Source organism: Choloepus didactylus, chromosome 14 (genome assembly GCF_015220235.1).
Source record: "Choloepus didactylus isolate mChoDid1 chromosome 14, mChoDid1.pri, whole genome shotgun sequence".
Taxonomy (NCBI): Eukaryota; Metazoa; Chordata; class Mammalia; order Pilosa; family Megalonychidae; genus Choloepus; species Choloepus didactylus.
Window position 1 is genome coordinate 79,403,403 of NC_051320.1, and position 15,025 is coordinate 79,418,427.

The following is a 15,025-nucleotide window of genomic DNA, read 5'->3' on the forward strand; positions in this document are numbered from 1 at the left end:
GGGGGGGGTAGGGGAGGCATGTTAAGACACTTGACATTGGTGGTATTGTCTGATTCTTTATTCTACTTTGATTTAAGGTTATTTTTCCTTTTGCTGCTTCCTAGCTGTCATTTTTTTTGTTTCCTCTTTCTTTTGCCTCTCTACCTTCTTTGACTCTCCCTCCTGCCTTGTGGAAGAAATGTAGATGCTCTTGCTTAGTATGAGCAGAATGTTCAATTAGGATGAACTTAAATGTTTGGAAATGAACAGGGGTGTTGGTAGCAAGATGTGAGAATAACTAACAGCGCCGAATGGTGTGTGAATGAGGTGGAAAGGGGAAGCTCAGAGTCACATATGTCACCAGAAGGAAAGTTGGAGGTCAAAAGATGGAAATGTATAAAACTGAATCCTGTGGTGGGCAATGTCCATGATCAACTGTACAAATACTAGAAATCACTTCATGAACCAGAACAAATGTATGACAATACAATTAGAAGTTAATAATAGAGGGGCATATAGGGAAGAACTATATACCTATTACAAACTATATACTACAGTTAGTAGTATTTCAACATTTTTTCATAAACAGTAACAAACGTACTATATCAATACTAGGAGTCAACAATTGAGGGGGGTTGGTTAGGGATAGGGGAGGTTTAGAGTTTCCTTTTCTTTTTTTTCTTTTTTCATCTTTCACTTTATTTCTTGTCTGGAGTAATGAAAAGTTTCTAAAAACTGAACAAAAATTAAGTGTGATGGATGCACAGCTGTATGAGGGTACCCAGGGGCAAGTGATTGTACACTTTGGATCTTTGGATAATTGTATGGTATCTGAACAATCTCAATAAAAATGTAAAAAAAAAAATAAAAATAAAATAAAATAAAATAAAAAAAAAAAAAAACCAATACCAAAGAATATTCTAAGGTCTAATGTGACTCATGAGACAGCTTACATTTCTTAGATCACACTCTTAATTTAAATGTACCAGAATCCTCCACTAGTCTATGATAACAAGGGCAGGAATTCTGGCTTAATCACTTTTACAGTCACAGTGCTTGGCACATGGTCCTACTCAAACACTTATTAAATGACTGGAGTTAAAAAAAAAAAACCCTGCCCACCTAAGGAGCTATGCAATATGAGATGTTTTCCATAGGGAAAGAAACTAGACTCTGTGGACCAAACATGGGAATTCATGAGCACCAACAGGGAAAAATTTCTGCCCTCTGCAACATGGTAGATGGTGAGTGTGGAGGTGGTTGGTTAGTAAGTATGTTACTTTTGGAAGCATAAATCCATTAAAGATGGGAGAAGAAACTAAATCTCATAATAAATGCCAGCCTTTGACTTCTGCTGAATCAAATAGGTTGTCCCTTGAGTCCGACAACCAGGACAACAGCTCTGGGCTCTGTTCTTAGCAGTACTGGAAATTCCAGAGAGCACACTCTATCTTTTCATTAAGCTTCACTACCAAAATATTGATCTTTAATGATATTCTAAGGGGCTTATGAAATACCAACAATGTGGCCCCCATTCAAGTACAATTTATCTTGGGCAGCCCTAACAGGCTGCGCTTGCCTCCCTGATCCCCCATCCTTCCAGGTCCTGGTCTTGTGAAAGGAATGATGGAACAAGAAGAAATCTAGAATGTACACTTGTGATTTTTGACAATCCGAAAACGAAATTAAAGTACCTCTGGACACAAGTAATGATTATATTTTTTCTAAAGAGATGTACTGTCAGCACTTCAACATGACCAGTTATTCTGCTTCTAAGAGGAAACTTCCAAGAGCTGTTCAAATAGGTGAGTTCTCATAGGACTTTAGTTCTTATTTCAGAGCAAATTTGTAACATTAGGGAAAAATATCATTTCCTACACCAATGTCATTTTTTCTCCTTAATCTTCACCAAAAAGCTCTCTCATTCACAAACTACTACAGTGCTATTACCCTGAGTGTTCTGATGTGTCAGAAGACCTTTCATGGAATAGACTACATGCTCCATATCAATGCTAAATTTCTCAAACTTGACGACTGTACTTAATGATGTTACGTAAGTATATATTAAGTGTTTAAGGAGCATGATATATGCAACCTACTCCCAAATGTTTAGAAGATAGGAAGGAAGAAGGGGGAAAGAAAGGAAGGAAAGAAGGAAATATGATGTGAAAGATACAAAAAGTTGGTACACTGGGTATCTGGTAGGGATTATACTGGAGTTCTCTTATGGCTCTTGCATTATTTTTGCAAACTGTCCTGTTAGTTTGAAATTATTTCAAAATAAAAGGTTAAAAAGGAAAGAAAACCTTTTCATTACAAGACTAAGAAAGTAACAAGAAGAATTACCTTTTTGGACTTAAATCTGACAGACAAGTAACAACTGTTGGAATGTAGAAGGAAAAGGAATGCGCAAATAATCTGAAAAATTAAATAAAATGAATGCTGCCTACTACAAGAGAAACAAATTAAAAAATAGTTCCAAAAATTGATGACCAGAGTTATAAGTCAGGAAGCTATATAACCTAGAAAGTTCCACATGGTAGGAAAATGTCTGTGATAGAATGTGAAGATAAGACTAAAACTACACTCTATTGCAAGGATTAAATGAAAGAGTCTATGTAAAATGCTAAACAGAGAGCCAAGAATACAGTAAACACTGAATAAATGATAGTTCTATTAAGAACATGGAATAATGGAATAAACTACCTTACCACGGTAGTTACTAATACTTCCTATTAGTTGGAAGAAAAAAACTATTCAGTGGTAGTGGGGATTAGTGCGCTAGAGGTACAGACCTAAACTCTTCCAAATATAAAATTCTAGAATTCTACCTTAACATAGCCACAATTATGCTGTCATAAAACAGTCACTGTTTCAGAGCCAAACCTGTTCATTTGTTTACAATAAGGACTTCTTGGTCCTGCAGAAGATAATCGATATCTTGGTCTTGTAGGAGAAGCTGGGCCACTATAAAATATGTTGGGCTTTCTTGGATGACGAGGTTCTAAAAAAGAATTATATCTATGTGACATAGAAATATACATAAAGATATTCCTGCTCTTCATCTGAATACTTACAAAGACGCTGCCTTCCATGAAAGTACTAGCAAATATCTACTACAGCATTATTTTACTGCTAATGTTTTAAATCTGTATGTTTGCAGGGTTGCTGTTGGAAATACATACAGCAGACAGCAACCAAGCAACACACACACTGGCCATAAACAACCATTATGATTATACTGATACATAACAGCTGATTATCAGCCCTGCATGAATATGTTCTGTAAGAATTAAGGTACAAGGTTAACATAAATCAAAAGCACTCCTATCTATATAAATTAACAAAATAAATTAAAGTTGCAAAACCTAAAATAAAGGCAGACATTAAATTTCAAAATAGTCGAATTATTTGCTTTAGTCAAAGATAACATTTAACTTTCTTTAGTAGAAATGCCTTCTTGCAAATTTAGGATAAGTGAAGAAAGACAACAGCTATGATATTCTTAATATCATAACATGAAAAATACTTAAAAACAAGAAAGTAAGAGGAGAGCAAAGATAAAGCAAATATAATAACATCTTCTGTAATAAAAGTATGTACCATACTTACTCTCTAGTGGAGCTTGGTAGTAAACAGTAGCTTTTCTCTGTCTAAGATAGTATCTTTTCTGATTATCTTCTCCATCTTCTTCATCTTCATCATCTTCATCATCGTCATCATCGTCATCATCATCATCTTCTTCTTCATCTTCACCATCATCTTCATCTTCTTGGTCTTCACCCTCTTCAGAAGATTCTACAATTCAGAAACACTTACTTCCAGAAGGATACTCACCAAAATGTTAACAACTGCTAATATAAGGAAATTAGGGGAGAGAAAGAAAGAGTTGCCCCCCTCCTTTTATTTATCTTCTTCTATACTGTCCATAGAAGGAATCTATTATCCTTTTGTAATATTAAATGAAGATTTTTTAAAGAAGAAATAAAGATTTTTGGAATAAAAACAAACAGAGAGGAAAAAAAAGAAACTAAGAGGATAGAGAAATTTGCAGGTTTCTGTCAGTACATACAAACTAAAATTTACAGTATTGCTGCTAATTTAATATAGGCAACTACATTTAAGCTTCTAAATTAATGTAACACTGACAAATTTTAACACCTCCTCAACTGGTTTTTGCCTTTTAAACTTTAGTTTCATATCCCATATACCCCTTCTTGCTGCCACTGAGCTATATAGTGCATAACTCAAATCTACTTATGATAATGGCAAATCATCCTCACCAAATATTTAAAATGCATTTCAGAAAACAGGTTTTCACTCAAGAAACTTTCTAATAGTTTATGGTAATATGCCCTAAGTGGAATATCAAAACTTAATTTTAAATCACCTTTTAATTAAAACTGGTAGAGAGGTATCAATATGACATGTTACTACAGACGTATTATAGAAACAAATGGAATTTTATATGATTTAGAATTGTTGATTTCAGGTACTTTCACAAGAAAAATATACTTTTAAGCTATCTTCTGCCTCTACTTTATCCTTTTTAATTATGACCAATCCTCTGTATTTGATCAATTACCATAAATACCACAGCTTCTGAATAAAGAGGCTGTTTTCCTTCTAAATAAAAGCTAGTGGAATTCAATCCCAGAAGACAGAACCAAAAAAGGGGGGAAAAAATAGACTAACCCACACTGCCTTCTTGATTATCAGTTGTTTCTTCATCAGTTCTTTGAATAGCTTTCTGTTTTCCTCTCGTGTACATATTAAGATTCCCCTAAAAATGTTTAAATAAAATCCATTAATATTTGGCATATTTCTAAAACAATTCAGTAGGACCCTCCAATCTTGTTTAAAATTATGGTATTTAAGTTTATAAACTCCTACAATTACAGCAATAAGTAATTACTGATCAAACAAATGCTGGACAAAAATGTGAATTATTTAATCAAAAATGGGTAGGTACTACAAAAAAAGATTTAACTGGAGATTATTAAATCATCTCCTTAATAGAAGAATATATTTACTTCTTCTGGTTCATTAAATGCTCTCAAGTCTTCAAGATCTCTCATTCGCTGTCTACGCATTTTCTTCATGTCATCCATTTTTTGAAGTACAGCTTCAGCAGTGCTTAAAAAAATTGATATAAACATAAGCTAAAATGGTAACAATAGTAAATTTTTAAAAACTTAAAAATCTTCCCTTTTAATCTTTATGTGCTGAGACTTTAAACATCTCTTTAATAAGCATTGATTTCCTTATGTAAAAGTACTTTTAAATTTCTTTCTAAGAATTTCAACACACACATATATAACAAAGTACTCTATTAATTATTCTCCTTTATGCTTCACACAAAGTGAATAAATTAAATGTACAGCCTAGCTGAAATTCATGACCCCCCCCCCCATTTTTGCCAAGAAGATTGTTTGGATCTAAGGAATTTTTACTCACTTTGTTATAAGTTTGTCAAATAGCACAGACTGTTTTACAGTACTATAACGACTTCTAATCCTACAACTGCGGCGGACTTCAACATTACCACTTTCTTCATGCAAGTGTTCTGGGGTTTGGACAATGTTTCTAGTTCTCAGTGACCGAGTAACTGGAATCACTTTGTCTTCAGAGATGTGTACATAAAAATAAATGGAAAGACTTTAAATTATAGCATTTATAAGAATTCTAAAATTAACAGTTGAAAAACTACATTTTCATGTAACAAAATTATAGTATCTAAACGCACCTTTCTTAAAAACATTAGAAAACAAAAATAAAATTACAACATACGCCTACCATATGATCCGTTCCCAAGAGAAAAGGAAATATACGTACTACAAACACTTGTACACATATGTTCAAAGAAACTTTATGTGTGATAGCAAAAAAATGGAAATGAATGAAAAGTCCATGAAAAGATGAAATGATAAACAAATTATGGTATATCCACACAATGGAATACTCCTCAGCAACAAAGAGCAATAGTGAATCTCAAAATAATTATGTTGAGTGAAAGAAGCCAAACAAAAAGAATCCATTTATATAAAACTCTAGAAAATGCAAACTAATCTACAAGCATACCGGTGGTGGCTCAGGAATCTGGGGACTGAGGGTAAAGGAGAAGAGAGAGGGAGCCAGGAGGGATTTAATACAGGCATGAGGCAATTTTGGTGGGTGATGATATGTTATCTTCACTATCTTATTGTAGTGATGGTTTTATGGGCATATACTTATATCAAAACCTAAATATGCACCTCAAAAAACCTGAAAATAATAATTACTTATTTTAAATTTTTGAAATGCCTTTAATATAACTTACCTTCTTTGCATTCTTCTTTTTTTTTATCAGCCTGCTGTCTGGCCAGTTGCCTATATGAAAAAATACAGTAAACAATTCAATTGACATAACTTTAAATTCTATATTCCATAATGCTTCAAACTAACACAATTTACTGTGTTAAACTAAACTATTTACCTGGAGAGTAAACACTCATTAAATACCCAAAAAAAAGCACTGAAAAAATAGCTTGAGACTGCATATATTTATACTTTGTTATGGCTAAACAAAATCTGAGAACTCTGTTATGGCTAAAACAAAATGATATGTATCACAATATATCATTGTGAAATTCAATGATATATGAATTAATACTTAGCTAAACAGGGTTAATCAAATCAAATTATTTTACCTGAAACAAGAAATTACTAATTTAAATATTGTAAGTATAATCCAAACACGGAGTAGAAACAAGGCAATGTGTTTTACACCACAGGGATATACCAGTCTCTTACCTCAAGGAGTTTATAAGTATAAACAGAATTAATACCCCTTAATGACATGTTAATTGACTTCTAAGAATACTTGCTGTTTACAATCTTTACATGACACACATTAACATTTACATGCAGAAACAGTCCCATTTGTAAATCAGATACCCCACCTACAAACTGGCAGACAGAATCTACTGAACTATAAAGTATACTTTCAAAGCTTCAAAAAATGAAAAACCAAAAACAAAACCCACCCCTTGCCTTTTTTCAAAAATCTACTGAGCAAACAAAACAGTATGTATGTCTCATAAACTTGTTTTTAAGGATTCAATTTTCTTTACTTAGGCTGTACCTATTAATCAAGCTGTTTGCAAGTGAGTTAGTTTATACATGAGGAATTTCAAATATTACACTTCTGAAATAAAATGTATTATCCAAAAGAGTTAACTCATGTATTCTCATAACAATGTAAGCTATCATTAATTCCCTACCTGTTTTGAAACACAGGTAAGACCCAAGAACAAAATTAAAGCATTTGAGTCAGCAATGTACAGATCAAGGCCTCGTTTGTTCATGGGCTCACAGACATTTCTCATAGAGGAAGCCCTCCATACTATTGGAGATTCACACTTCTTATATATCAGGTCCTATTAGGTACAAGGGACACAATGTTTACAGCAGTGTTCTTGTATACCCTTGCAGGGGTTGGTAGACTTAAAGGGCTGGATAGTATATATGTTAGGCTTGTGAGCAATATATCACCACTACTCAATTTTGCCATTGTAATATGAAAGCAACCACAGACAAAACGTATGGTCATGACTGTGTTCCAATGAAACTGTACTCTTAAAAAACAGGGGGAAGATGGTGGACTGGTGAGCTGTATGTTTTGGTTACTCCTCCAGGAAAGTAGGTAGAAAGCCAGGAACTGCGTGGACTGGACACCACAGAGCAATCTGACTTTGGGCATACTTCATACAACACTCATGAAAACGTGGAACTGCTGAGATCAGCGAAATCTGTAAGTTTTTGCGGCCAGGGGACCCGCACCCCTCCCTGCCAGGCTCAGTCCCGTGGGAGGAGGGGCTGTCAGCTCCGGGAAGGAGAAGGGAGAACTGCAGTGGCAGCCCTTATCGGAAACTCATTCTACTGATCCAAACTCCAATCATAGACTGAGACCAGACACCAGAGAATCTGAGAGCAGCCAGCCCAGCAGAGAGGAGACAGGCATAGAAAAAAACAGCACAAAAAACTCCAAAATAAAAGCGGAGGATTTCTGGAGTTCTGGTGAACATAGAAAGGGGAAGGACAGAGCTCAGGCCCTGAGGCTCATATGCAAATCCCGAAGAAAAGCTGATCTCTCTGCCCTGTGGACCTTTCCTTAATGGCCCTAATTGCTTTGTCTCTTAGCATTTCAATAACCCATTAGATCTCTGAGGAGGGCCCTTTTTTTTTAATCCTTTTTTCTTTTTCTAAAACAATTACTCTAAGAAGTCCAATACAGAAAGCTTCAGAGACTTGCAATTTGGGCAGGTCAAGACAAGAGCAGAACTAAGAGAGCTCTGAGACAAAAGGCAATAATCCAGTGGCTGAGAAAATTCACTAAACACCACAACTTCCCAAGAAAAGGGGGGTGTCCGCTCACAGCCATCATCCTGGTGGACACGAAACACTCCTGCCCATCGCCAGCCCCATAGCCCAAGCTGCCCCAAACAACCCAGTGTGATGGAAGTGCTTCAAATAACAGGCACACACCACAAAACTGGGTGTGGACATTAGCCTTCCCTGCAACCTCAGCTGATTGTCCCAGAGTTGGGAAGGTGGAGCAGTGTGAATTAACAAAGCCCCATTCAGCCATCATTTCAGCAGACTGGGAGCCTCCCTACACAGCCCAGCAGCCCAGATCCGCCCTGGGGGGACGGCACTCACCTGTGACATAGCACAGTCATCCCTCAACAGAGGACCAGGGGGTGCACAGCCTGGAAGAGGGGCCCACTTGCAAGTCTCAGGAGCCATATGCCAATACCAAGGACTTGTGGCTCAGTGGCAGAGACAAACTGTGGCAGGACTGAACTGAAGGATTAGACTATTGCAGCAGCTTTAAAACTCTAGGATCACCAGGGAGATTTGATTGTTAGAGCCACCCCCCCTCCCTGACTGCCCAGAAACACACCCCATATACAGGGCAGGCAACACCAACTACACACGCAAGCTTGGTACACCAATTGGACCCCACAAGACTCACTCCCCCACTCACCAAAAAGGCAAAGCAGGGGAAAACTGGCTTGTGGAGAACAGGTGGCTCGTGGACGCCACCTGCTGGTTAGTTAGAGAAAGTGTACTCCACGAAGCTGTAGATCTGATAAATTAGAGATAAGGACTTCAATTGGTCTACAAATCCTAAAAGAACCCTATCAAGTTCAGCAAATGCCAAGAGGCCAAAAACAACAGAAAATTATAAAGCATATGAAAAAACCAGACGATATGGATAACCCAAGCCCAAGCACCCAAATCAAAAGATCCAAAGAGACACAGCAAATAGAGCAGCTACTCAAAGAACTAAAGATGAACAATGAGACCATAGTACGGGATACAAATGATATCAAGAAGACCCTAGAAGAGCATAAAGAAGACATTGCAAGACTAAATAAAAAAATGGATGATCTTATGGAAATTAAAGAAACTGCTGACCAAATTAAAAAGATTCTGGACACTCATAGTACAAGACTAGAGGAAGTTGAACAACGAATCAGTGACCTGGAAGATGACAGAATGGAAAATGAAAGCATAAAAGAAAGAATGGGGAAAAAAATTGAAAAAATCGAAATGGACCTCAGGGATATGACAGATGATATGAAACGTCCAAATATAAGACTCATTGGTGTCCCAGAAGGGGAAGAAAAGGGTAAAGGTCTAGGAAGAGTATCCAAAGAAATTCTTGGGGAAAACTTCCCAAATCTTTTAAACAACATAAATACACAAATCATAAATGCTCAGCGAACTCCAAATAGAATAAATCCAAATAAACCCACTCCGAGACATATTCTGATCACACTGTCAAACACAGAAGAGAAGGAGCAAGTTCTGAAAGCAGCAAGAGAAAAGCAATTCACCACATACAAAGGAAACAGCATAAGACTAAGTAGTGACTACTCAGCAGCCATCATGGAGGCAAGAAGGCAGTGGCACGATATATTTAAAATTCTGAGTGAGAAAAATTTCCAGCCAAGAATACTTCATCCAGCAAAGCTATCCTTCAAATTTGAGGGAGAGCTTAAATTTTTCACAGACAAACAAATGCTGAGAGAATTTGCTAACAAGAGACCTGCCCTACTGGAGATACTAAAGGGAGCCCAACAGACAGAGAAACAAAGAAAGGACAGAGAGACTTGGAGAAAGGTTCAGTACTAAAGAGATTTGATATGGGTACAATAAAGGATATTAATAGAGAAGGGAAAAATATGACAAACATAAACCAAAGGATAAGATGGCTGATTCAAGAAATGCCTTCACGGTTATAACGTTGAATGTAAATGGATTAAACTCCCCAATTAAAAGATATAGATTCGCAGAATGGATCAAAAAAAAGGAACCATCAATATGTTGCATACAAGTGACTCATCTTAGACACAGGGACACAAAGAAACTGAAAGTGAAAGGATGGAAAAAAAATATTTCATGCAAGCTACAGCCAAAAGAAAGCTGATGTAGCAATATTAATCTCAGATAAAATGGACTTTAAATGCAGAGATGTTTTGAGAGACAAAGAAGGCCACTACATACTAATAAAAGGGGCAATTCAACAAGAAGAAATAACAATCATAAATGTCTATGCACCCAATCAAGCTGCCACAAAATACATGAGAGAAACGCTGGCAAAACTAAAGGAAGCAATTGATGTTTCCACAATAATTGTGGGAGACTTCAACACATCACTCTCTCCTATAGCTAGATCAACCAGACAGAAGACCAATAAGGAAACTGAAAACCTAAACAATCTCATAAATGAATTAGATTTAACAGACATATACAGGACATTACATCCCAAATCACCAGGATACACATACTTTTCTAGTGGTCACAGAACTTTCTCCAGAATAAATCATATCCTGAGTCAAAAAACAAGCCTCAATAAATTTAAAAAGATTGAAATTATTCAAAGCACATTCTCTGACCACAATGGAATACAATTAGAAGTCAATAACCATCAGAGACTTAGAAAATTCACAAATACCTGGAGGTTAAACAACACACTCCTAAATAATCAGTGGGTTAAAGAAGAAATAGCAAGAGAAATTGCTAAATATATAGAGACGAATGAAAATGAGAACACAACATACCAAAACCTATGGGATGCAGCAAAAGCAGTGCTAAGGGGGAAATTTATAGCACTAAACGCATATATTAAAAAGGAAGAAAGAGCCAAAATCAAAGAACTAATGGATCAACTGAAGAAGCTAGAAAATGAACAGCAAACCAATCCTAAACCAAGTACAAGAAAAGAAATAACAAGGATTAAAGCAGAAATAAATGACATACAGAACAAAAAAACAATAGAGAGGATAAATATCACCAAAAGTTGGTTCTTTGAGAAGATCAGCAAGATTGACAAGCCCCTAGCTAGACTGACAAAATCAAAGAGAAGACCCATATAAACAAAATAATGAATGAAAAAGGTGACATAACTGCAGATCCTGAAGAAATTAAAAAAATTATAAGAGGATACTATGAACAACTGTATGGCAACAAACTGGATAATGTAGAGGAAATGGACAATTTCCTGGAAACATATGAACAACCTAGACTGACCAGAGAAGAAATAGAAGACCTCAACCAACCCATCACAAGCAAAGAGATCCAATCAGTCATCAAAAATCTTCCCACAAATAAATGCCCAGGGCCAGATGGCTTCACAGGGGAATTCTACCAAACTTTCCAGAAAGAACTGACACCAATCTTACTCAAACTCTTTCAAAACATTGAAGAAAATGGAACACTACCTAACTCATTTTATGAAGCTAACATCAATCTAATACCAAAACCAGGCAAAGATGCTACAAAAAAGGAAAACTACCGGCCAATCTCCCTAATGAATATAGATGCAAAAATCCTCAACAAAATACTTGCAAATCGAATCCAAAGACACATTAAAAAAATCATACACCATGACCAAGTGGGGTTTATTCCAGGCATGCAAGGATGGTTCAACATAAGAAAAACAATCAATGTATTACAACACATTAACAACTCGAAAGGGAAAAATCAAATGATCATCTCAATAGATGCTGAAAAAGCATTTGACAAAATCCAACATCCCTTTTTGATAAAAACACTTCAAAAGGTAGGAATTGAAGGAAACTTCCTCAATATGGTAAAGAGCATATATGAAAAACCCACAGCCAGCATAGTACTCAATGGTGAGAGACTGAAAGCCTTCCCTCTAAGATCAGGAACGAGACAAGGATGCCCGCTGTCACCACTGTTATTCAACATTGTGCTGGAAGTGCTAGCCAGGGCAATCAGGCAAGACAAAGAAATAAAAGGCATCCAAATTGGAAAAGAAGAAGTAAAACTGTCATTGTTTGCAGATGATATGATCTTATATCTGGAAAACCCTGAGAAATCGACGATACAGCTACTAGAGCTAATAAACAAATTTAGCAAAGTAGCGGGATACAAGATTAATGCACAGAAGTCAGTAATGTTTCTATATGCTAGAAATGAACAAACTGAAGAGACACTCAAGAAAAAGATACCATTTTCAATAGCAACTAAAAAAATCAAGTACCTAGGAATAAACTTAACCAAGGATGTAAAAGACCTATACAAAGAAAACTACATAACTCTACTAAAAGAAATAGAAGGGGACCTTAAAAGATGGAAAAATATTCCATGTTCATGGATAGGAAGACTAAACGTCATTAAGATGTCAATTCTACGCAAACTCATCTACAGATTCAATGCAATCCCAATCAAAATTCCAACAACCTACTTTGCAGACTTGGAAAAGCTAGTTATCAAATTTATTTGGAAAGGGAAGATGCCTCGAATTGCTAAAGACACTCTAAAAAAGAAAAACGAAGTGGGAGGACTTACACTCCCTGACTTTGAAGCTTATTATAAAGCCACAGTTGTCAAAACAGCATGGTACTGGCACAGAGATAGACATATAGATCAATGGAATCGAATTGAGAATTCAGAGATAGACCCTCAGATCTATGGCCAACTGATCTTTGATAAGGCCCCCAAAGTCACCGAACTGAGTCATAATGGTCTTTTCAACAAATGGGGCTGGGAGAGTTGGATATCCATATCCAAAAGAATGAAAGAGGACCCCTACCTCACACCCTACACCAAAATTAACTCAAAATGCACCAAAGATCTCAATATAAAAGAAAGTACCATAAAACTCCTAGAAGATAATATAGGAAAACATCTTCAAGACCTTGTATTAGGCGGCCACTTCCTAGACTTTACACCCAAAGCACAAGCAATAAAAGAGAAAATAGATAAATGGGAACTCCTCAAGCTTAGAAGTTTCTGCACCTCAAAGGAATTTCTCAAAAAGGTAAAGAGGCAGCCAACTCAATGGGAAAAAATTTTTGGAAACCATGTATCTGACAAAAGACTGATATCTTGCATATATAAAGAAATCCTACAACTCAATGACAATAGTACAGACAGCCCAATTATAAAATGGGCAAAAGATATGAAAAGACAGTTCTCTGAAGAGGAAATACAAATGGCCAAGAAACACATGAAAAAATGTTCAGCTTCACTAGCTATTAGAGAGATGCAAATTAAGAGCACAATGAGATACCATCTAACACCAATTAGAGTGGCTGCCATTAAACAAACAGGAAACTACAAATGCTGGAGAGGATGTGGAGAAATTGGAACTCTTGTTCATTGTTGGTGGGACTGTATAATGGTTCAGCCACTCTGGAAGTCAGTCTGGCAGTTTCTTAGAAAACTAGATATAGATTTACCGTTTGATCCAGCGATTGCACTTCTTGGTATATACCCGGAAGATTGGAAAGCAGTGACACGAACAGATATCTGCACGCCAATGTTCATAGCAGCATTATTCACAATTGCCAAAAGATGGAAACAACCCAAATGTCCTTCAACAGATGAGTGGATAAATAAAATGTGGTATATACACACGATGGAATACTACACGGCAGTAAGAAGGAACGATCTCGTGAAACATATGACAACATGGATGAACCTTGAAGACATAATGCTGAGCGAAATAAGCCAGGCACAAAAAGAGAAATATTATATGCTACCACAAATATGAACTTTGAAAAATGTAAAACAAACGGTTTATAATGTAGAATGTAGGGGAACTAGCAATAGAGAGCAATTAAGGAAGGGGGAACAATAATCCAAGAAGAACAGATAAGCTACTTAACGTTCTGGGGATGCCCAGGAATGACTATGGTCTGTTAATTCCTGATGGATATAGTAGGAACAAGTTCACAGAAATGTTGCTATATTAGGTAACTTTCTTGGGGTAAAGTAGGAACATGTTGGAAGTTAAGCAGTTATCTTAGGTTAGTTGTCTTTTTCTTACTCCCTTGTCATGGTCTCTTTGAAATGTTCTTTTATTGTATGTTTTTTTTTTTTTTTAATACAGTTGATTTAAAAAAGAAAAAAAAAGTTTAAAAAAAAAAAAAAAAAAACTAAGGAAAAAAATATGTAGTGCCCCCTTGAGGAGCCTGTGGAGAATGCAGGGGTATTGGCCTACCCCACCTCGATGGTTGCTAACATGACCACAGACATAAGGGACTGGTGGTTTGATGGGTTGAGCCCTCTACCATAGGTTTTACCCTTGGGAAGACGGTTGCTGCAAAGGAGAGGCTAGGCCTCCCTATAATTGTGCCTAAGAGCCTCCTCCCGAATGCCTCTTTGTTGCTCAGATGTGGCCCTCTCTCTCTAGCTAAGCCAACTTGAAAGGTGAAATCACTGCCCTCCCCCCTACGTGGGATCAGACACCCAGGGGAGTGAATCTCCCTGGGAACGTGGAATATGACTCCTGGGGAGGAATGTAGACCCAGCATTGTGGGACAGAGAACATCTTCTTGACCAAAAGGGGGATGTGAAAGGAAATGAAATAAGCTTCAGTGGCAGAGAGATTCCAAAAGGAGCCGAGAGGTCACTCTGGTGGGCACTCTTATGCACACTTTAGACAACCCTTTTTAGGCTCTAAAGAATTGGGGTAGCTGGTGGTGGATACCTGAAACTATCAAACTACAACCCAGAACCCATG

General features: G+C 36.6%; 1 protein-coding gene across 1 annotated transcript in view; it reads right to left on the reverse strand.

The window, feature by feature from the left end:
* Positions 1–15,025, reverse strand: part of ATAD2 (ATPase family AAA domain containing 2) — a 73,647-nt gene that overhangs the window by 40,831 nt on the left and 17,791 nt on the right. Inside the window, exons 3-8 of the mRNA XM_037803204.1 lie at positions 6,299–6,348; positions 5,437–5,602; positions 5,013–5,115; positions 4,675–4,762; positions 3,592–3,777; positions 2,866–2,983 (exon numbers count right to left, since the gene is read on the reverse strand). Of these exons, the coding sequence (XP_037659132.1) occupies positions 2,866–2,983; positions 3,592–3,777; positions 4,675–4,762; positions 5,013–5,115; positions 5,437–5,602; positions 6,299–6,348 (711 nt within the window). The remainder of the gene's footprint in view (positions 1–2,865; positions 2,984–3,591; positions 3,778–4,674; positions 4,763–5,012; positions 5,116–5,436; positions 5,603–6,298; positions 6,349–15,025) is intronic.